Source organism: Brassica rapa, chromosome A05 (assembly GCF_000309985.2).
Source record: "Brassica rapa cultivar Chiifu-401-42 chromosome A05, CAAS_Brap_v3.01, whole genome shotgun sequence".
NCBI classification, from domain to species: domain Eukaryota; kingdom Viridiplantae; phylum Streptophyta; class Magnoliopsida; order Brassicales; family Brassicaceae; genus Brassica; species Brassica rapa.
The window spans coordinates 20936434-20958030 of NC_024799.2; the positions used below are offsets into that span (position 1 = coordinate 20936434).

The window sequence follows — 21597 nt, forward strand, 5'->3', positions numbered from 1 at the left end:
ATTTAAAAATAAAAATTATACCAAAATTTAACATTTTTGAAGATCTATAAATAGAGACTAGTTTCATTTCATTTAGATATAGAATAAAAATTTAATTTTTCTTATAATTTCTATGTTTTATTAATAACTAGATATGAGCCCGTTGCATTGTAACGGATTTTTGTTTGATGTTTTAATTTATTAAAAACATAAAATAATATATCATTTTATTATAGTATTATGATTGTTTTTTGCATATGTTGTTTGAGATTTATTTTATAATTAAAACATTTTCACACATAAGTTCAAGTTAAAATTTGCATTTTATAATTATGGTGCATAGATTAGTTGTTATAAAATTTATACTAAGGATTGGAGAAAATACTATACATAAACATTTAAAATGAACCCAATCTGAAAATAAAAAATGAAAAGTAAAAACGAAATGAAAGTTAAGTATACCAATCGAATCAATGAAAACATTATACGTGTTCTTATGTACTAATTTAATGTTTTATTAAATAAGTCTTTAAAATTTTATTTTGCTAGGATTTTTTTTTAAAAGAAAACATTAAATTTTATAAATATCCTTTATATTTACAATTAAAAAAATATTAAATACTCTTTTACATTTTGTTTAAGATTTTAGAAAAGGTAAATTTCTGTCATATAACCTATTACAATTATTTTCTCTTTAGAATTTCATAAAAAAAAATATTGCTATCAAATAATTTATTTTAGTTATTAATAAATATTTTTCAAATTGCTATTTTTACATTTCGTATCAATACTAATTTTACAATTCTTTTGTTAATTAAATAATTTTTAGTATCATGTTCATCATCAAACACTCTCTTAAAAATAATATCAAATAAAGTTTTACAATTCATTTTTGGTTAGGACTTAAAAATATTATACAAATTTCTTTTATTTAGGATTTTATTTATAAAAAAAACTACTATCAAATATTCTCTTACAGTTTTGTAGGATTTTAGAAAAGGAAATTAATATTACATAATATTTTACTATTATATTTTGTCTAGGGTTTAAAAAAAACATTTCTTTCAAATAACTATTTACAGTTAATATTAACTATTTTTAAATGTTGCAATTTTCAAAAATCCTTTTTTTAAATATCATTAATATTTTTACAATTTTTCTTGTAAATTGAATAATTGTTACTATCATGTTTATCATTAGATTTTGAAGTAAAAATTACTGTTAAATAAAATTTTACAATTCTCTCTAGTCACGATTTGGACCTGTGTGTTGCAACGGACTTTGTTTGATATTTTAATTTAATATAAGAAATTTAAAAATTATTTTGTTATAGTTTTAAATATGAATAACTGTAGTTCCTTTTGGTTTATGATCTTTTTAATTAGGATTTGAATAAAGGAAAATTAACATTAAACACTCTTTTACAATTTTTTGGTTTAAAAGTTTAAAAGAGGATAATTACTATTAACATTTTTTACAGTTATCTTTTCTTTATGATTTTAGAAAAAGAAAATCAGTATTAAATAAATTATTTGTACAAATCGTTTTTGGTATAGGGTTTGTAAAAACGAAAATTACTATTACTGTTTTCAGAAAAATCGGATTTTAATATAGGAAAATTAAAAGTAAACACTCTTTTACAATTATTTGGCTTAAGAATTTAAAAAGGATAATTACTATCAATTTTTTTTACAGTTATCTTTTATTTATTATTTTAGAAAAGGAAAATTATTTGTACAAATAGTTTTTGGTTTATGAATTTAGTAAAGGAAAATTAGTATTAAATAAATTATTTGTACAAATCATTTTTGGTATAGGATTTGTAAAAACGAAAATTACTATTATTGTTTTTCTGAAAACCGTGTTAATGTGTGAATATAGTTTTTTTTTGGTTTATGATAGAAAAAAAAGAAATGTATTAACACATGTCACAACCTTAATTATATAAAATTATATAACTGTCATGTGTCGGGATCGTGTTAATTAACAACTTTGAAAAAACCAATAAAACAAAATTAACATTAAGCATTCTTCTACAATTTTTTTGGTTTAAGATATTTAAAAAGGATAATTACTATCAAATTTTTGTTTTACAATTATCTTTTTTTTATATGATTTTAGAAAAAAAACAGTATTAAAACATGTTACAATCTTAATTATATAACTGCCATGTATCACGATCTTGTTAATTAGCAACTTCTTAATTAACATTAAGCATTCTTCTACAATTTTTTTGGTTTAAGATATTTAAAAAGGATAATTACTATCAAATTTTTGTTTTACAATTATCTTTTTTTTTTATGATTTTAGAAAAAAAACAGTATTAACACATGTTACAATCTTAATTATATAACTGCCATGTGTCACGATCTTTTTAATTAGCAACTTTGAAGAACCAAGCTTTATATAATAAGATAATAATTTTCTGAATTCAATTACGTCGTTGTATATTTGTTTAAAAATATTATTTTAATATTATTTTCGAAAAATAGTAAAGAATATAAATATAAATAAATTAAAATGGAAATATAAAGAATATTATTTTCAAAAATTAGTAAAGAATACAAATATAAATATTTGTTTAAAAATATTATTTTATATATAGATGTATATGAAGCACTGGAGATTCCTCTACGACATAGTTACTTATTGCCTTGTTTGTTTCAGAGAAGCTGTTATATGTCTTAGGATTAACAAAAACTATGGTTTCTACTTGACAAAATCAAGCGAAGACATTATAGCCACTTGGAAGAGTAGGAAAAAAGCTACAAAACAACAAACAATTGCAATCATTATGTTTAATTAGGCTATGCATATATAAAGGTAGCAAGAAAAATAAGGGGAGTATTTTTCATGTAGATAAAGTTTAGTTTTTACAAAAAAGTAGAAAACAATGCTTGTCTGATAAGGGTCACACATAAAAAGTTCTCAAATCTCAATATATTCGATAACTAGAAGTTAGAACAAAGCATATATTCAATTATTCATGGGGGTGTTTTAAGCAAATGAACGAACTTTGCGGCTAAAAACATAAGAGAATGGTAAATTAGGGGTGTCTCTTGTGGTTTCGTCGTTTTCATAAGTAACAAGAAAAATAGGCAAATCTGGGCTCTTCCTCAGTCTCATTGTCACTAAAACATTTCCTTCAACTGTCATTCTCTCAGGCGACTCTTGCCATTGACCTCTCTCTTTAGTAAAGTCTCTCTCTCTTTCTTCCCCCATGGTGCTTCACAAGCAAGCTCTCTTGCTCACATTCATCTCAGTTCTTGGATTCCATCAACTGCCTTCACCAACAGAAGCAGGTTTGATTCTTGATTAGCATTATAATCTTTCAAGACTTAGATTAGGAGAGAGAGAGTTAACTACTAATCCTAATCTTGATTTTCTTGAAAAAAGTTTTTAACCTTTGTGAGTTCTTTCACAGAATGTCCACTGGACTTGACCTCATCAAACTTCACTCTCGTCGCCTCCGTCTGCTCCACCAACGCCGACAGAGCCAAATGCTGCCGCTACATGAACGCCTTCGTCGCCGTATCCGTCTCCCGCTACGCTAACCACACGGCGGATCTCGGAGTGGCACCAGAGTTAACCTCCATCTGCATCACCACCATCTCAAGAACCATGGAGCTCTACGGCATCCCAACTAACGCGACGCTCTTCTGCGGACTAGGGACCAAGATCCTCGTCAGCTACGACTGCGAAGGTCTCACCACTGTTACTCAAATGCTTCAGTCCCCAAAGTTTGGAGATGTTTCAAGAAACTGCGAGCTGCCGTTTCGTTGCAAGAGCTGCTTGAACTCTGGTATCACTTACATTCGTAGTTTGGTGGATAGAGGGAATAACATTAAGATGAGTACTTGTAGGGATGCGACCTACGCTGCTTTAGCTAGCCGTGTTGATAGTAGTTCTGCTCTTGAGCTTGCTAGCTGCTTCTTTAACGTGTCTGAGCTTACCACCACTCCAGGTATGTGTCAAGTTGTCATTCATAAATCATTGTTTTGTTTTTTTTTTCTGAGTTGTTTGATGTCTTCTGCTCAGAGTTTCCATTGAGTCCAGAAGCTTCTCCAGTTCCAGTGGTAGCTGATAGTCCAAGTGGCAATGATGATCTTGTTCTGTCTCCAAGAAGAAGTCACCATGGTTATCACTTGACGGTGGTTCCGGCTATTGGGATCGCTGTTACAGTGTTTTCTGTTATGATGCTCGCCGTGTTAATAGTTCTTATCCAAAGAAAGAAACGGGAGCTTGATGATGATGACTCCGAGGGCAAGGATCATAATCCAACGAAGACCCTCCCTAAAGTGATGATGATTCATGAAGGTGTGTAAAGTTCTTCTAGTGAGGTGTTTAGAGCACGTTTAAAGAAACAAACGTGTGGTTTGTTTTTTGTTTGCAGGTAGTTCGTTGGCTTTTAGGAAATTTAGCTACAGGGAGATAAGGAAAGCAACTAAAGAGTTCAGCAGTGTGATTGGCAGTGGGGGGTTTGGGACTGTTCATAGAGGTGAGTTTAGTAATGGGTTGGTTGCAGCTGTGAAAAGGATGAAGAGGAGCTCTGAACAAGCGGATGATGAGTTTTGCAGAGAGATTGAGCTTCTAGCCAGGCTGCATCACCGCCATCTAGTTGCTTTGAAAGGCTTTTGTACTAAGAAGAACGAGAGGTTCCTTGTCTACGAGTATATGGCCAATGGGAGCTTGACGGATCATCTACATTGTATGCTCATGATTTTCTTGTGCTATGTTATTGACTTTTGCTTCAGAATCTTGAACCTTTGTTCTTCACTTCTGTGTAGCCACAGAGAAACCTCCACTTAGTTGGGCAACTAGGATGAAAATCGCAATCGATGTGGCTAATGCTCTGGTAAATTTCTAAAGCCTTCATCAAACTGATATTATATGGTTCTTATTACTGTTCTTGTCTGGATATTTTATCTGTTCTTTCAGGAATACCTTCATCTATACTGTGACCCACCTTTATGTCACAGAGACATAAAGTCAAGCAACATATTACTCGACGACAACTTTGTTGCTAAGGTGTGTCTCACATATCTTTCTCATTGACTTGTCTGTTAGTTTCACCTAATAAGGAAATTGATTTTCCTTTTTACAATGCAGCTTGCAGATTTTGGCCTTGCACATGCTTCAAGAGATGGCTCCGTTTGTTTTGAACCTATTAATACTGATATCCGTGGAACTCCAGGTCTGTATATACAAAGGAACATCACCTATTCTTGTCTTGAAAGCTTACCAAAAGATCAATAGAAAAGACTAAAACAGTTTGAAATCTGAGTTGTTTCAGGCTATGTAGATCCAGAGTATGTTGTAACACAAGAACTGACAGAGAAGAGCGACGTGTACAGCTACGGAGTGGTGTTGCTAGAGATCATAACAGGGAGAAGAGCTGTCGACGAAGGCAGGAATCGGGTGGAAATGTCACAGCCTTTACTGGTATCAGAATCAAGAAGGGTGGATCTGGTGGATCCGAGAATCAAAGACTGCATAGACGGTGAGCAGCTGGAGACAGTGGTGGCGGTTGTGAGATGGTGCACTGAGAAAGAAGGCGTAGCAAGGCCATCGATCAAGCAAGTCTTGAGGCTGTTGTGTGAGAGCTGTGATCCGTTGCATATGGAGCTTGCAATGGCGGTTGAAGAGCACAAAGGGAGGTCACTGAGAGGTGGTGGTGACTCAGGGTTGGCTTCTTCCTCTAGTACTACTTCAAGGTCGCATTGTAGCAGGAGTTTCCTGCTTGAAACTGGCTCTCCACCGAATGGTCTCTCCTTTTGAGTCTTAAGTCACTTCTAGAAATTTGGTATTTTGGATAATAATCAACTTGTTTTCTAATTGCAATTTTTTGGAATATATATGTTTTCTAACAGAGTCAAGAGTGATATATATAAACAAGGATGTCTTTTTATAAACTAGAAAACACAAAAGGGATGATTATCATCTAAAGACTAAACACTAGGCTAATGAAGGCCATGGAACAAAATATGTTTTTATGCATAATGAAAACTTGTCCTACTATGTAACCTAGATTTCCATTTAATAACATTCTCTTAATCTCCTGCACATGTAGCACTATCTGTCTATTACATTAATCCCATGCCAAATGGTGTCTGGTTCTTGTTGCTTTGTTCTGATATCACCATGGACCGGTTAATGTCCTTCTCAAGCATTGTCTTTTGCTGCCCCATGGTTTCTTCGACGATTCCTTCAGCTGCTAATTCAAAAAAGCAGTAGTCGTGAGCAACATAATCAAATTCAGGATAATCAAAGGAAGAGGGTAGCAAAAAAATGTTGACAAGTATAAGATCTGGATACCAATAACCATTAGAGATTTTATGTTTTTTCTTTTCAATTTAGTTCTTATGATGCTGCAGAGTCAAAACTTATGAAAACAAATGAAGTTCTTAATAGTTACCTCATTCTTCTGCATTTCCATCATTTCAGCCTGCAACATAAGAGGAATAGCTCAGTTTCAGAACCAAGCGGCTACTATATTCTGAGATGGAGAAGCAAAGAAACAGTGACAGGTAGTCGATTTAGATACCTGTTTTCTCTGCAATTCTTGATTAACTTTCTTGAGCTTTTCAATTTCAGCTTCCAGTTCCAAGGTGTAAGCCTGCAATTAATGAGTAATGGAAGATAAAAACATCTTAGTACTTCAAGTGTTTCAGGATAGAAAGAACACGTTTGCGGTTTGGTAAGGTTATTACTACTAACCTGCTTTCGAGCTCTTGATCTAGCAGCTGATTCTCGGTTCTTGATCATTCTCCTTTGCCTCCTCTCGATAACCTTCTCTAGACCAGTATTGCTTCTTCTTCCTCGATTAAGCACATAAGGAACTGGCGACAGAGAGTTGTTTTCTGCGCTGCTTGTCCCTGGAGACGTTGCTGCAACAGTGACCCCGGTTCCTCCGAAACTAGCTAAACCATTAGTATTGTTCAGTGAATTATTCACAGCCCCATTAAAACTCTTGTTGACCATACCCACCGGCCCAGTAAATGCTACATTTGCTTGTTTAGGAAAAATGGTCTGAGGCACCCGCTGCTGCTGCGGAAGTGACTGATTCAGCTGCTGCCGTGACTGCTGTTGTGGCTGTTGTTGAAACTGCTGCTGCTGCATTGTACCATTGTTGAATGATATGGTGTTTTGATTTGTCTGACCAAACTCAAAGCCTAATCCCCCAGGAGCTCCGTTGTTACCATAAAAGCCGTTGTTATTGTTTCCGGTGACCTGACCCATCTGCTGTGAAGAGTTGTTATCTTCTCTTACAACTCCAGCCCGGAACAGAAAGTCCTCAAGTGTCATTTCCCCTAAAGTCTGCTGCCTCTGAGGAGCATTATTAGACTCACCACCGCCACCTCCGCTGCTACCTCCACCGTCTTTGGTGATCAGACATTTCCAGACCTCATCAACAGTCTTCTGACTAATCGTTCTAGGCAACGTCAACGAGCCTTGCCTCTGGAGATTCCCACCAGGTTGCACCATCGTTGTAGCAGCTGAAGAAGTCATGGTCATGGACATGGCCTGAGCTTCCTCAGCAGTCCATATGCTCTTCAAGAGTTCATCCATGTTCATCGACCCGTAATCTTTTCCAGGTCCACCTAGTAAGCTCTGAAGCTCATCAAACGTTCGTGAGTAAAGCGAAGACTGTCTCGCCAAGGGATATGCAGTATCTGTTGCCTTCATCTGGTTAAATCCTTCCCCACCAGGGTCACCACCACCACCACCACCTCCTAAGTTGTTGAAATTGATCTGAGTTCCCATATTCCTTGTGTTGGTTCACTCAATGAAACCAAAGCTCTAAATCGCTTCCTTTTAAGAGGTTAAACACCATTAAGAAAAAGAGTCAAAGGTAAAGAAGTTAGAGTAGATAACAAAATGCTAAGAATCCATGACATTAAAAAAGATCTGAGCTAAGTGACACATATTGCATGTTCACAACCATATCTAGAGTAAGTAAAGAGAAGAAAAGCAACAAAACTAGACAAACCACATAAATAAATGTGTACACACACATGTAAACGCAAATGAAAGTCAAATCAATAATAGAAGATCTTCAGATAACGTTTATGCAATAAAAAGAAAAGACCTTTTGAGCAAAATGAGTTCATACCAGATACAGTGTCTTCTCAACGACCCATAAATATGAACCATATCAGCAAAATTGCTACAGAGATAAACTGAACAGAACACTTGTCACATCTTGTCTGTATCTTCAGAGGACTCTCAAATTATAATAATTAAGCAAAGTTAATGCAGGAAGAAACTCCATTTCATGAACAAGCATGAGAAAGATGTACTCCAAGATCCAGAGGAAAAGCAAATCCCATTTCTCTTAAGTAATCGATTGAATAAAAAAAACTAGAATCAGATCGAAAAGACTATCTCTTTTGACTGTAATTTCACTAGGTTACTAATTTAATCTGATTCAAACACACACAAACAACAAAACAAGAACAGATGTTAAGCATAGAAGACATGTCAAGTGGATAATCCGACAAAGACAGATCCGACCAGGTCTAATAATATATAGTACCTTACCTTACCTAATTATATTTCTCGAGAATTTAGATTCGCAACGGAGAAACCACCAGAGACTCTGCTGGGTGAGACGACAAGTGTGTTGTTGCCATCTCGACACGATCCGCCATTTTAAAGGGTGAAAGCTTTTTTCTTTTTCTCTTCTCCCAAATTTTCTTTTTTTTTTATTTATTTTTTATTCTATACTTTAACATTATAATTTATAATTAGATATTCATTATTTGTTTCAACATAGTGGACCAATGATAAAAAAGACTCTTAATTTTTTTATGCTTTTAATATATTAGCCAATTAGATAACGTAACGTGGAATATTATGGACCGTTCGTTTTGTTTTTGCCTTCTGACAATGAGGATTCGAGTGGTTGGAGATCGTGCTTGGATTTTTTTTTTTTTAGTTAAATCAAATGTTAAATCAAATGTTGAATATTTGGGTATATTAATAACAATTACTGAATTACTTATAAAATATATGTATAGTTTTCAAAATGGTTGGCGATAAGGATTGATCTATTTTTCAACAATTTGCTAATTTCACCCATTAGATAAGACCATACTAAATGTCCATATTAGATAAGATATTATCCATAAAAGATAGATAAGGGGAGAAGACTATAAATCTCACAAAGTGATTAAGGTTAACCAGATGATAATATAGATTTATGATATGGATCCATTTTAAGGATAGTTGTGATCTAGGATAATATATTACATTATTTTGTGTTTACTTTATTTGATCATGAAGGATCTCAAATTGTAGAAAGCATCCCTTTTATCATATAGAAGTGGTGGTGCTTTCTTTCTGAGTGCCCATTTTGGTTACAACTTACAAGCCAATGAAATTATCACACCAGTCTCTTAAAACAAAACAGTAAAGGGCACTATTGCGTGGACTCTAAGATCATCACTTCCATATACAGAAAAGTTGTATTATTTCCTCATTAGGAAATTAATTACATTATTTGGTTTGATTTTCTGTTTTATATTCAATAAGAAACATCTACTTTTGCTACGTTAGACCGACGTTATTAGAGCGAGCATGATAAAACCATGATACAAGTCATGTTCTTTTGGTGAACGCCACAATCTGCGTCTGCGTCTGAAAATTCAAACATCACCACCGCAAAACACAGCACAACACAGCCCTCATGAAACAACGCCAGCTTGCTTTTCTTGACGCTGCGGCTGATCGCAATGACTAAAACGAACGCAGAATATTTCAGCGTCAGTTGCTTCTATATATTTCGTACATCCGGCTGTTTATTAGCGTCCATTTTAATCTTCCGTGCCGTTGAATTTGCCTTCGTTTGCACTATAATTTTCAGTCGCTGCCGCAACTAGCGGCGTTCACCAAAAGAACAGGACTACAGTCTCAATATACAAGTTTATGCAATCATCGCAATTCACGACTCGTACAGATGATCATCATTTGGTTACTCAAGCTTTGCCCGGCTAGTACTGAGTAGAGCTGGGCATCATTACTCGTTACTCGCCTTAAACTTGCTATTTGACTCGTATCCACTTTGAAAATTCAAGTATTCAGTGTTGTCAAGGCAAGTAACAAGTCGACAATTTTCATTACTTGCAAGACCAAGTTAAGTATCAAGTATCATTATAATTTTTAGTACTTGACTCGTTACGCCCCGTTACTTGCCCCACTACTTGCTATTTGTTACATGATCTATTAATTATTTGTTTATATTTGTCTTTTCTTTTACTTGTATTTAAGATTCGACACAAATATTGGCTGTAACTGGAATGCAATTTTGTGGAATAGATTTGTTTGGAATGTATCATTTCATAACATTCCATAAAATATTTATCAGTTATAATGAATACCATTTCAAAATAATTCCATATATTCCATAAAATATTTACCAGACACAATGAGTACCATTCCAAAACAATTCCATATATTTCATTTTTGGAATGAAACAAAAATGAAAATCCTTTGAAAAATTCATTCTTTTTGTTTCACAAAATAAACCCTAGTGAATAAATGAAATGAGTGGAATCAACAATTCCATTAATAATTTCAGTTTCAGTTATTCATTACTCTTTTTATACTTGTTACTTGTTTCGTATTCATCTTGATTTTTAAATAATCGTTGTCTTCTAGTCAAGTATTATATAAAGAAGACAAATAAAAAATATATATGCATCTTTCGATATAAACATTGTATAATTTATACGATAACAAAAATGTCTTCTCTAAACAAGTAACATGTAATAACAAATCATATAACTAAATTTTCAAGTAGAATAAACAAAACAAATTTTTATGTCTATTTCTAATAGAGTATTATTTAGTAAATAGTTCTTAAATATTCCAAAAAACTCGTAAATAGTTCACAAATACTCGTAAATAATAAGTAATAGAACAAAGCAAGTAGCTTGCAAGTGATTTATTTTTGATCAAGTACTTGAAATAGCAAGTACTCGTTTTTAACAAGGCAAGTACAAGCCAACAATTTCATTATTCGTACAACAACAACAACCGATGGGCGTTTTCTCCAATCTCCGAGGACCCAAAATTGGATCGACCCACGAAGGATTACCCGTAGCCAATGCCTCCTCTTCGTCCCCTTCCTCTCTCCGGCGCAAAGTTTCCAGCTTTTTGCCAATCTGCGTGGCCATCGTCGTCCTCGTCGAGATCGCGTCTATGGGTCGCCTCGATAACGCCTCTTTGCTCGATACATTAACGGGCTTTTTCGCCAAGTCGCCTTCGGACAAGCAATCTCCGACTAAATCGTCCGGTTTGAAGAATGTGTCGGGAATGGAGAGGTGCGAGGAGTGGTTGGAGAGAGAGGATACAATGAGTTACGCTAGGAATTTCAGTAAAGATCCCATCTTTATCTACGGTGGTGACAAGGTTACATTCCTTCTCAATTGTTTTTTTTTTTATTCATACATGAATCAGAATGATGAATGTGAGATGTTTGTTTTCAATACTATGATCTTTTTGGTAATCTTAAGCCACTTTGATCTGATCATGTTATTCTGAGCTTACTCAAAATTTTAGGCTTTGCTTGTTGTTATCTAGCTGTTAGATGATGGATGATGATAACAGTGTCCGGGTCTGTGACAGACCATCTAATGATCAAAAGTCTTTGAGCTTTAAATAAGCTATGTTTTTCAAAAAATAGCTAGGCTGTAAGATAATTGATTAGGCGGACGTCTAAACTGATTTTTTTTATTTGCTGCCTAGACGTCGCCTGTACTGATTTTTAGAACACTTTTTTTAAGCATTGCTTGGGATACAAGTATTTGTAATCTATTGAAACAAAGAACTAAACTTTCCCTGTGGGATCCTTGGGGAATTTCTACTTCTGATTGACTTCATTCCTCTACAAATTGTAGGACTTTGAATCGTGCTCAGTTGATTGCGCAATTGGAATGAAATCAAATAAAACCCCAGATGCAGCGTTTGGATTAAGTCATCAACCTGGAACACTCAGTATACTACGTTCCATGGAATCAGCAAGATACTACCTTCAGAACAATCTTGCTCAGGCACGACGGTGGGTAAGCACAATCTTTACAGGACTTTAATACTCTCTAGACTACATGTAGAATGCCTCGTAAAAAGTATTATCTGACTCTTTTTTAATGTTCTGTTGTTCATCAGGAAGGGTTATGATATTGTGATGACAACTAGTCTGTCATCAGATGTTCCCGTTGGGTACTTCTCATGGGCGGAGTATGATGTTATGGCTCCAGTGCAGCCAAAGACCGAGAAAGCTCTTGCTGCTGCTTTCATTTCCAATTGTATTGCTCAGAATTTTAGGCTGCAAGCTCTTGAAGCCTTGATGGAGGCGAATGTTACGATTGATTCTTATGGTACTTGTCACCGGAACCGTAATGAGAGAGGTATGTATCGAGTCATTGCTAGCGAAATGTTCTGTGCTATGACTGTATCTTTGAAGTTCTTGAACCAATACAACTTAAATTGTTTGCAGTGGAGAAGGTTGAAGCTCTTAAGCATTATAAGTTCAGTCTAGCTTTTGAGAACACCAACGAGGAGGATTATGTCACCGAGAAGTTCTTCCAATCTCTTGTCGCTGGTATATACATCTCTCCATCTCTATCTGCTGATCTTTCAACTTTACTGTTTGCTTCGAAGAGAACTATATGAGCAGACGACCACTGGTTAGCTCAGCGTTGGGATTAGAAATAATTTGTATTTGGTTCGGGTTTAAAACCGAAAAACATAAAAATCTCCAAAACCCCGAGTTTAACCCGGAAAAACCATAAAGATTTGTGGTTTTGGATCCTTTTTTTATAAATAACTATTTTAATAATAATAATTAATATATTAATTATATTTCGGATATTCGGGTTCAGTTCTGTTTTTTTTTTGGGCTTAGAGAAACAGGAACCGTTTGGGTTTTTGTAAATTTCATTCCAGTTTTGGTTTTCTCGGTTCTGTTCCGCTCCGGTTTTTGGGCTTGAATAATATGCCCAAGACTAGGTTAGCCACTGGTAGTCAACTTGCATGTCTGAGCTAATTGTTATTTCAATCAATGAACGATGATAGGCAGAACTATATATAACGTAAATCATCAATATGAGAGCGTTGAGGCTGTCCTGTTATCTGTTTCTAAAGAGCAACTTATGACCAATTTCTGCTTATAGGGTCTGTCCCTGTGGTTGTTGGTGCTCCAAATATTCAAGAATTTGCACCATCTCCTGATTCAATCCTTCACATTAAACAGATGACTGATATAGAGCCAGTTGCAAAGAGAATGAAATATCTTGCAGATAATCCTGACGCTTATAATATGATGCTAAGGTGCGGTAAATGTAGAATATTAGAAAACATGTTCAGACATAATGAAAAGCATCACAAGCTTTGTTTTATTTTTATTTTAGATGGAAACATGAAGGCCCTTCAGATTCTTTCAAGGCACTTGTTGATATGGCTGCTGTACACTCCTCTTGCCGTCTCTGCATTTTCGTGGCTACAAGGATCCGTGAGCAAGAAGAGAAGAGTCATGAGTTCAAGAAACGACCCTGCAAATGCACCAGAGGCTCAGAGACAGTTTATCATTTGTTTGTTAGAGAACGAGGCACGTTTGATATGGAATCCATCTTTTTAAGGTAAAGCCAGTATTAATTTGCTTGTTCAGCCCTTAATCTAAAGCTTGGAGCGTTACTTTTACTTGTTCTTCTCGCTATGTTCGGACAGGGATGGTGATCTGACTCTGGAAGCTTTGGAATCTGCGGTTCTCACAAAGTTTAAGTCTCTTAGACATGAACCGATATGGAAGAAGGAAAGGCCCGCGAGCTTAAGGGGAGATGGTGTGCTTAGAGTACACGCAATGTACCCGCTTGGTCTGACTCAAAGACAAGCCCTTTACAACTTCAAATTCGGAAAAAACTCAAGTCTTAGTACTCACATACAGAGTAACCCTTGTCCCAAATTCGAAGTTGTATTTGTCTAAGTTTTTTTATTCAGACCTGGTTAAGTTGAAAGATAAAAGTGTATCTTCAAAAAAAAAATATATAACAATTTGTTTATTTGTCTTGTTTGGTTCATATCTTCAAGAAGATTGTGTAGAGACACTAACATCTTCACATCAGCTTTAACAGAGTTAAAAAATATTGCATGGATCTTTTACTTGTTTGACATGTTTTCTGATTTTACAAGAAAAAAAAAAGATTTCCTTTGTTTCTTTCATTGTATGTGTGTAAAAAAGCTTTATACAAGTCATGATGATGATGATATGGAATGTAAGTGGGAAAATCTATAAATCAGATTTTCTCTTACATTGACAGAGAACCCACTGTCTGATTTGCCTCGAGCATGATCTTTGACTAAAAGTCTTTTTGGATTTTGCCTCATCATGCAACTTCTTCTTCTTTAGTTTTTGTCTCATGTTGTTGTGTCATTTGCACTGTCTTTATCTTGATAAATGTATATCGTTTTACAAATCAACCGATTAAATCCTTTTAACTTTGGATCTTTGAACCAGGTGTGGGAGGATTACGCATTCTTGATTCTAGGTCGGTAGGTGTTTTGATGACTGCAAACAAAATTTGCAGTTGTAATTTGTTAATAAACTAGTCTAAGAGAATGACAGTCTTGTAAATATTCTCATTAATGAGAACCTTATTTAATTATACATTTTAAAATATTGTTTTATCGATGTAGGTTATATTGGTTCTGAAATCAAAATATAAAAAATGGAACTAAAATAATTGTTTAAGCTAAATGATATTTATTTTTGACAGCAGATGGCATATAATAATAGGTTTTTAAAATTGTACAGATATATAATTCAAAAAAAAATTGTAATATAATTTTCATGGATAAGATAAAGTCATAAACAACAGTGCTTTTATTCCGTTGTACTGTATAGTCTATGTTTAACAAGCAGTAATGCAGTATTTGTAGTTAAATTATACACTAAATTATAAGAAAAGTTCTCTAATACCAGAATTTTTTAGTATCGCAACTTAATTCTTATAATTTTAGGGAAACCACAAAATGTTTTTACGAAAAATTGGAACTTTTTATAACCATACCTAGTTCGTACAACCGATTCAGATTTTTTTTTTATAAGTTTGATAAAAGTTCTTAGGGTTTATTTTGCGTGATATTTAGACCCATTATTACTTTTTAAAACACCCTTATAATTTACTAAGCACACATGACATTATCATCATATCATGGATAATATAGAACCATAGATCTTGGATTCCGTTTACTATGATTTATGTTCACATTTTCCCTTTCCCTTTTCTTATTCGATTTCTCTTGCAGTGAATCTATGTGATTAATATCACATATATGCGAAGAGATAATGAACTAGACATGAGTGGAGTAGAGCGAAGAGAGTTACAAACTTGGCAATGATTTTGAGTTTACTTTTATCTTATTCTTCTGCTCACCTTTGTTTCAATTCCATTCTTGCAACTCTTTCTGCATATTATTTATTTACATTTTTTTCCAAAATTAATCATTTTAAAGACAATTTTCAATTCTTGCTTATGGCAAAAGTGGCTAAAAACCGTTCATCTCCATATTCTTACTGTGTCCTAAAATCGCTGATAAGTGATATGCGTGCATCCCACAAAAAGAATAAAAGACCAATGATATACTTGAAACATGCTTCTGTCACATTTCAACCAAAGCTTGTAGTATCTTTATCATAATTGATATGGTTATATATTCACTTAAGGGTACATTGTATTCACTTTAATTGTTCGACATTTATGAGCCAGACACATGTCTTCAAACTATATATGGTTTTGTTGCAGTTGAAACTAATTGTCAGTGGGGGAATATTAGTGTTAACCTAATCACGTTGTATAGCAAACATGTGTTTATTTTCTTAAAACATCTACATCTCTTATAATGATCAATGTTTTTTCCTGTCGTGTATGAGTTATAGACACACATTCCCGGATTTGAACTATATATTGTCATTAAAACTACAAACTTTAGTCAGTATGCATGTAACTATTGATGTTTTATATATATATATATATATATATATATATATATATCTATCAAATTGTAATTGTTGCATATCTCTATATATTTATATTATTGTTTGTGGATAGATATAAAGAAAGAATAAAACTAAGATAATAGAGGAAGAGCCGTACAGAAAATGAAGAATTATAAGTAAAAAGGAGAGAATAAAAGGAGAAGATTCAATGTCATGCTGCAAAGTCTCTAAACAATTTGGAGTGTCTATGAGTCATCCTTCTTTGTGCTCCATGTAAACCTCCCAATCATTACCCACACTCACTTTATATATCTCTCTTTCCATATATATTCTCTATTTATATAAACATAGATATCATCTAACATTACAAACACTGAATACATAACATGGATGTGTATCGTAAGAAAAAGAAAAGGGAGGCATTATTGATCATTAAAGGTATGGTGCATAAGAAGCAATTGAAAGTTTTATTTTCTCCATGCGTGACCTCAAGAAAATATACCTATGTTTTTCTTTTGAAAATTGTCTTAAATATCTACATTTGTCTTACACTAAATACATACCACAAGTAAGTAAAAGGGAGTGAAAACTGAAACCGAGAAATAAAGAAATGAAACCCGAAGCAGTAAAAATCTTAGTTAAAAAGTTGGTAAGGTTTATAAAACCGTTATGGGAAGGAAACAAGAAAAGAAAGAAAAAGGAAAAAGGGCTTTACTCGTGTCACTAGCTTGCATGTCAAGTACTATGATTCCAACATTTTAATCATTAAACGGATCCTTTGTTATTGATTTAATAATTATTACAACAAAAATTAAAGGACTTGCGAAAGAGAGTGAGAGCATTTGCGTGGAGCCAAGTCAACCACTGCAATTTGACTACACAGTTTATCGTAATGCCATATTGATTATATGAGATACCCACAGGGCCACAAACATCTACGTTTTCATTCTCCCCAAAATATATTAAATTTCTCAGTATTTAAATGCATTAGTTAATGGTTAGCCTCTGATGATAAATAGCTTGTATATCTTCTTATACAGATCAACACGAACAGTGGCAGTGGCAGTAGAAGAGGGAGAACATTATTTTACGGTGGTCAAATTTATAGACATGGAAGATACATAGAAGATTAACTTGTCCCATGCGCAAGGATGATACGCACAAATAAAAAAATTGTCCAAATTTTTTATTTACAAATTTTTTTTGTAGACATGAATTTACAAAGGTCAATAAACTAATTTCGCCAGATATTTTGTAAGAAGAACATAAATCTTTAACAACAGTTTGCATGCATCATATCATATGACCCAATCTGATATTATGTTAGTTTTTTTTTATATATTATGTTAGTTCCGTCACCGAACATGAGTATATAAGAAAAAAATGTTGCTAAGTCGGATCAAGTATTTACTTTGGAACTGGTTTTCCAATTCTATTTTAGGGTTTGACAATTTGTTCACATGTTTATATCATGTACTATCAAAATTAAGAGTTTTGAAGAAATAAATATTCAACTTTTTCTGAGAATATATAGAATGTGATCAGAATTCAAAAGATATATAATGCTGTATACATTAAAAATCCCTAAATTAATATTGATTTATAATTAAAACACACAATAAATTAATATTCGATTCCAAACTAAATCGGTATAAAATATGACATAGTTTGATAATATAATAAAGTAATATTTTAAGTCTCATTAAAGTTATAAATTAATAATTAATATTTATATATATATACACGTACCCAAAGTACTTTATTGTTTATCTCTCTTCAAAATGAATCTTATTTTTAATTTTATTTTCATTTTACCAAACTATGTAGAAAAGTAAGTTTGTATTATATGATATGGTATTCGTCATACATAAAATATACTCCCTCCGTTTTTTAATATAAGTCGTTTTAGAGAAATGTTTTTGTTCCAAATTATATGTCGTTTTCGGTTTTCTATGTAAAATTTATTAATAATTAATATTGTATGACCAATGGTAATATATCTTCTATTTTTCTATTGGTTGAATTGTGGTTAGGTAAATAATTAATGATATTTTTGTTTAGAAAATATAAGAAATTAATGGTTTTCTTAATCAACGTGCATAGCTGTAAAACGACTTATATAAAAAAACGGAGGGAGTATCAAATAATTTAGTAAAAGTAATTAAAATTAAAATTTATAAAGTTTAATCAAATATATAATTTCATGAATAAAATATTCTTTGTATTATAATTTTATAAAAAAGTATAAATTTAAATATGATAGTTTTATTGGAAAATAGATTGTGGTTGAATAGAAAAGTATATTATGGAAATGCTTGTAAGAAACATTCATTTATTGTACTCATATTTTAAATTTATGTGTAGGATTACGGACGGTTTGTTAGTTTGGAAGTAATCTTGAGAAATAAAAACTCGTATAATAAATAATAATAGCTTATACAAGTAAAAATTTATAGGAAAAAAATCCCTTTTTTGGGCCCAGTTTCTCTCTCAAATTAAGATTCCTTTCTTACTTGAGTAGAGCTTTGGTATTATCACCTAGGGGAAACCACCGTTTAAAGTTATCTCAAACACCGTTCAAGTTTATCTTTATCCATTTAATCTTCAAACTCTTTTAAAGTTTACGTTTTATCGGTGGCGCGTGAAGATCATTTTCTCTGACGAATTACAAGATGTCGGCAGCGATGGACAAAGCGATGCTGGAGTTATCTCTACAGGAGGAAGATGAACCTTTTCAGATGCCAGATCTTCCCCAGTTTGATTCTTCAGAAAGAAATTCACGAAGTCTAATTGGGAGGATTCTGAATCTGGATTGTCAGAAGGTCTCAACTGTTATCCTTGATATGCCACGCCAGTGGCAAAAGCAAGGCAAAGTAAGAGGGGTTGCTTTATCAAGAGAGAGATTTCAGTTTATATTTGATCATGAACACGACTTGTTGGAGGTTTTGGAGAAGGGAGTGCACACTTCTAATGATTGGGCTCTGGCTATTGATCGGTGGGTTGAACATCCTCCACCGGACTACCTGCAGTATATGTTAGTTTGGGTCCGAATTCGTAACATCCCGGTTAATCACTATACGAAGGAAGCGATCACAGCTTTGGGAGAGCTAGCGGGAGAGGTAAAGATTGTAGCGTTTGATCCTGATAAGCCACAAAGAGAAGATTATGTTAGAGTTCAGGTTCGACTTAATGTTTCCAGACCGCTGAGGACGTCAAAAGTAGTTAACCTTCCGCAGGGAGGATCAGCTGTGGTCTTATACAATTATGAAAGAATCAGGAAAAGATGTTATGAGTGCCAAAGTTTAAATCATGAAAAAGAGGTATGTCCTATCATTGTGGGAAGAAGAAGAAACCAATCAATTGAGAGAAGGCAGAAAGTCTTAGACGACAAGGAGTCTGCTCAGCTTGTTTTGAAGCAGGGAGATCCTTTGTTTGGAGTTCTAAGTGAAGATCAAGTTGGTTTCTGCAAGTTTAAGGGGAGATGGAAGATTTCTCTGGAAGTCCTAGATGAGATGAGGAGATACCTGCTTTCATCTTCCGATGAAGATAAGTTGGTGAGAATTGAAAGGGTTAGAGCGCCGGTGGCTGAAACTGAAAAGAATCCAATTACTCAGAAGACTATGCTGCGATTGGAGGAACCGCCGGTGTTTACAAAGCAGTTAGACAAAGGCAAAGGGATTGTCTTTGACTTTGATCTCAATTCTCCTGGGGAGGTGGTGCAGAAGGAAGGTGAACCTATACAGAAACTAATGGCCTCTGCTTTAGATGCGGGGAGAAAAGGAAGTGCTTTTGAAAGATTGAGAGATTTAAGGCTGACTGTGGATGAGGGTATGAGGAGTAAGGTTGGGGCACCGATGAATTATGCTTCTGCCTCTTTTTTCTCTGAAGATATAGGGAATGTTGTGTGTCCTTCAAGGGTTGAAGGAAACTCTACGGAATATGGTCCTAGTCACTCTATGGTTAGGCCATCCGGGGTTCTCCAACAACTACCAAAGCGGAGAAGAAGGCCCTATATTAAGAAGAGACAAGAGCAGAAAGGCAACTCTCCCGAGGTACTGAAAGACCTTTATGGAGATTCAGCGCGAGGTGATCTGATAGGTGGCAAGAGAAAGACATTGGTTGAAGATGATCGTGGTTGGAAAGCTGCAAAGCTTAAAGAATCAAGGGTGATCCCGAGTGAGGGATCGCCGAAGCCAAGATAAGCATAATCAGTTGGAATTGTCAGGGTCTGGGGCAGCCTCAGGGACTGACAATTCCTCGCCTAAAGGAAATGCGTAAAAAACATTTCCCGGAGGTGTTGTTCCTTATGGAAACCATGAACTGTAGAAATGTTTTGGTGGACCTTCAGGCGTCGTTGGGGTATGATAAGGTTTTTACCATTGATCCTGTTGGTCAGGCGGGGGGTTTAGCTATCTTCTGGAAAAAGTCTGTTAATATAAAGTTTCAGTTTGCAAATAAAAACCTTTTGGATTGTATAGTGCAGTTGGACTCGGTTTCGTTTTATGTGTCCTGTATTTATGGACCTTCTGATTGGAGTAGTAGATGTGACTTGTGGGAAAGGCTCTCTCGTATTGGGGTAAATAGGAAAGATAGGTGGTGTGTTTTTGGGAATTTCAACGATATTTTACATAATGGTGAAAAAGACGGGGGTATTTGGAGAGCAGATGAGTCGTTTGAGCCTTTTAACCAGATGATTAAAGCTGCAAATCTGGTGGAATTACCTAGTCATGGTAACGGGTTCACTTGGGGAGGGAAAAGAGGAGGGCTTTGGATTCAATCTAGGCTGGATAGGTGTTTTGGAAACAAAGCTTGGTTTCAGAAGTTTCCCTGCTCAAATCAACTTTTCATGGATAAGAGAGGATCAGATCATAGACCCGTTCTTATTAAATTCATAGAAGCTCAAGATTCATTTAAAGGAAGCTTCAGGTTTGATCAAAGATTTTTGGAACTACAAGGTATAAAGGAGAATGTGGCTAAGGCTTGGCAGTTTGCTGAAGGAGGAAGGGTGGAATCGGTATCCTCGAGAATTAAAGCTTGTAGGAGAGCTCTGAGTGGTTTGAAGAGAAGTTCGAATTGGAACTCAAGGGATAGAATTCAACAGCTAGAGTGGGATTTAGAACAACAGCAATCGTCTAGCAATCCCTCTACTGATCAAACTCACGCTCTTAAAAAAGAATTGGTGCAAGCCTACAGAGATGAAGAATTGTATTGGTGGCAGAAAAGCAAAGAGAAGTGGATGTTTGCTGGAGATCGCAATACAAAGTTTTTCCAAAACTCTGTTAAGGCTGCGCGGGCGAAGAATACTATTGAGAGGTTAATAAATGAGGATGGAGTTGGAGTTTTCTCAGAAGCTGATAAAGCAAATGTGGCTATTGAATTTTTCTCCAGCCTTTTCAAATCATCTAACCCAGCACCTTTTGATAGTTGGTTTCAAGGTTTCATCCCAAAAGTATCGGAGCAAATGAATTTTGATCTAACTAAACCTGTCACAGCAGAAGAGGTGAAGGAAGCGGTGTTCTCTATTAACCCTTCCAAAGCTCCGGGGCCAGATGGGATGTCAGGTTTATTTTTCCAAAAATTCTGGTATTTGGTGGAGCAGCAGGTGGTTATGGAGGTTCAGA

General features: G+C 34.5%; 4 protein-coding genes, 1 long non-coding RNA gene and 1 pseudogene across 7 annotated transcripts; 5 read left to right on the forward strand and 1 right to left on the reverse strand.

The window, feature by feature from the left end:
• Nucleotides 1–3022: 3022 nt before the first annotated feature.
• On the forward strand, nucleotides 3023–5855 carry LOC103869471 (probable receptor-like protein kinase At1g49730). Its single transcript, XM_009147560.3, has 8 exons — nucleotides 3023–3281; nucleotides 3404–3943; nucleotides 4018–4296; nucleotides 4373–4687; nucleotides 4767–4834; nucleotides 4918–5007; nucleotides 5089–5173; nucleotides 5273–5855. Exons 1-8 carry the CDS (start codon nucleotides 3200–3202, stop codon nucleotides 5755–5757), a joined length of 1944 nt encoding a protein of 647 aa, XP_009145808.1. The 5' UTR covers nucleotides 3023–3199; the 3' UTR covers nucleotides 5758–5855.
• Nucleotides 5856–5863: 8 nt separating this feature from the next.
• LOC103869470 (ABSCISIC ACID-INSENSITIVE 5-like protein 7) lies at nucleotides 5864–8726 on the reverse strand. 3 transcript variants are annotated; one of them, XM_009147556.3, is made up of 5 exons: nucleotides 8526–8726; nucleotides 6697–7791; nucleotides 6524–6595; nucleotides 6395–6424; nucleotides 5864–6193 (listed from the first exon to the last, which is right to left on the reverse strand). In XM_009147556.3, exons 2-5 carry the CDS (start codon nucleotides 7741–7743, stop codon nucleotides 6116–6118), a joined length of 1227 nt encoding a protein of 408 aa, XP_009145804.1. In that variant the 5' UTR covers nucleotides 7744–7791; nucleotides 8526–8726; the 3' UTR covers nucleotides 5864–6115. The 3 variants fall into 3 exon arrangements, with proteins under 3 accessions (XP_009145804.1, XP_009145807.1, XP_009145805.1); XM_009147559.3 differs by having other exon boundaries at nucleotides 5864–6190; nucleotides 8526–8724; XM_009147557.3 differs by having other exon boundaries at nucleotides 8521–8675.
• A 344-nt stretch (nucleotides 8727–9070) lies between these two features.
• Nucleotides 9071–10782, forward strand: LOC117133999. Its single transcript, XR_004458102.1, has 2 exons — nucleotides 9071–9578; nucleotides 9890–10782. It is a non-coding gene; the product is annotated as an uncharacterized LOC117133999 (long non-coding RNA).
• A 237-nt stretch (nucleotides 10783–11019) lies between these two features.
• LOC103869473 (glycoprotein 3-alpha-L-fucosyltransferase A) lies at nucleotides 11020–14134 on the forward strand. The gene is made up of 7 exons (XM_009147561.3): nucleotides 11020–11391; nucleotides 11880–12040; nucleotides 12148–12389; nucleotides 12479–12583; nucleotides 13155–13311; nucleotides 13392–13619; nucleotides 13708–14134. The coding sequence occupies exons 1-7, from the start codon at nucleotides 11020–11022 to the stop codon at nucleotides 13961–13963; spliced, it is 1521 nt and encodes a 506-aa protein (XP_009145809.1). The 3' UTR covers nucleotides 13964–14134.
• Nucleotides 14135–17053: 2919 nt separating this feature from the next.
• On the forward strand, nucleotides 17054–17163 carry LOC117134539 (annotated as a pseudogene).
• A 1485-nt stretch (nucleotides 17164–18648) lies between these two features.
• On the forward strand, nucleotides 18649–20178 carry LOC103869782. Its single transcript, XM_009147857.1, has one exon. It carries the CDS (start codon nucleotides 18649–18651, stop codon nucleotides 20176–20178), a length of 1530 nt encoding a protein of 509 aa, XP_009146105.1.
• Nucleotides 20179–21597: the final 1419 nt, after the last annotated feature.

What these genes read in the sequence shown, in the direction of transcription:
- LOC103869471 (XM_009147560.3), top strand. Translation starts at nt 3,200, where the DNA reads ATGGTGCTTCACAAGCAAGCTCTCTTGCTCACATTCATCTCAGTTCTT. An exon ending in TCGATGTGGCTAATGCTCTG is followed by an intron (nt 4,835 to 4,917) that starts GTAAATTTCTAA and finishes CTGTTCTTTCAG; the next exon opens with GAATACCTTCATCTATACTG. An exon ending in TGATATCCGTGGAACTCCAG is followed by an intron (nt 5,174 to 5,272) that starts GTCTGTATATAC and finishes GAGTTGTTTCAG; the next exon opens with GCTATGTAGATCCAGAGTAT.
- LOC103869470 (XM_009147556.3), bottom strand. Translation starts at nt 7,743, where the DNA reads ATGGGAACTCAGATCAATTTCAACAACTTAGGAGGTGGTGGTGGTGGT. An exon ending in GATCAAGAGCTCGAAAGCAG is followed by an intron (nt 6,596 to 6,696) that starts GTTAGTAGTAAT and finishes CATTAATTGCAG; the next exon opens with GCTTACACCTTGGAACTGGA. An exon ending in AAGAATTGCAGAGAAAACAG is followed by an intron (nt 6,425 to 6,523) that starts GTATCTAAATCG and finishes CTTATGTTGCAG; the next exon opens with GCTGAAATGATGGAAATGCA.
- LOC103869473 (XM_009147561.3), top strand. Translation starts at nt 11,020, where the DNA reads ATGGGCGTTTTCTCCAATCTCCGAGGACCCAAAATTGGATCGACCCAC. An exon ending in TTATCTACGGTGGTGACAAG is followed by an intron (nt 11,392 to 11,879) that starts GTTACATTCCTT and finishes TACAAATTGTAG; the next exon opens with GACTTTGAATCGTGCTCAGT. An exon ending in GCTTATAATATGATGCTAAG is followed by an intron (nt 13,312 to 13,391) that starts GTGCGGTAAATG and finishes TTTTTATTTTAG; the next exon opens with ATGGAAACATGAAGGCCCTT.
- LOC103869782 (XM_009147857.1), top strand. Translation starts at nt 18,649, where the DNA reads ATGTCGGCAGCGATGGACAAAGCGATGCTGGAGTTATCTCTACAGGAG.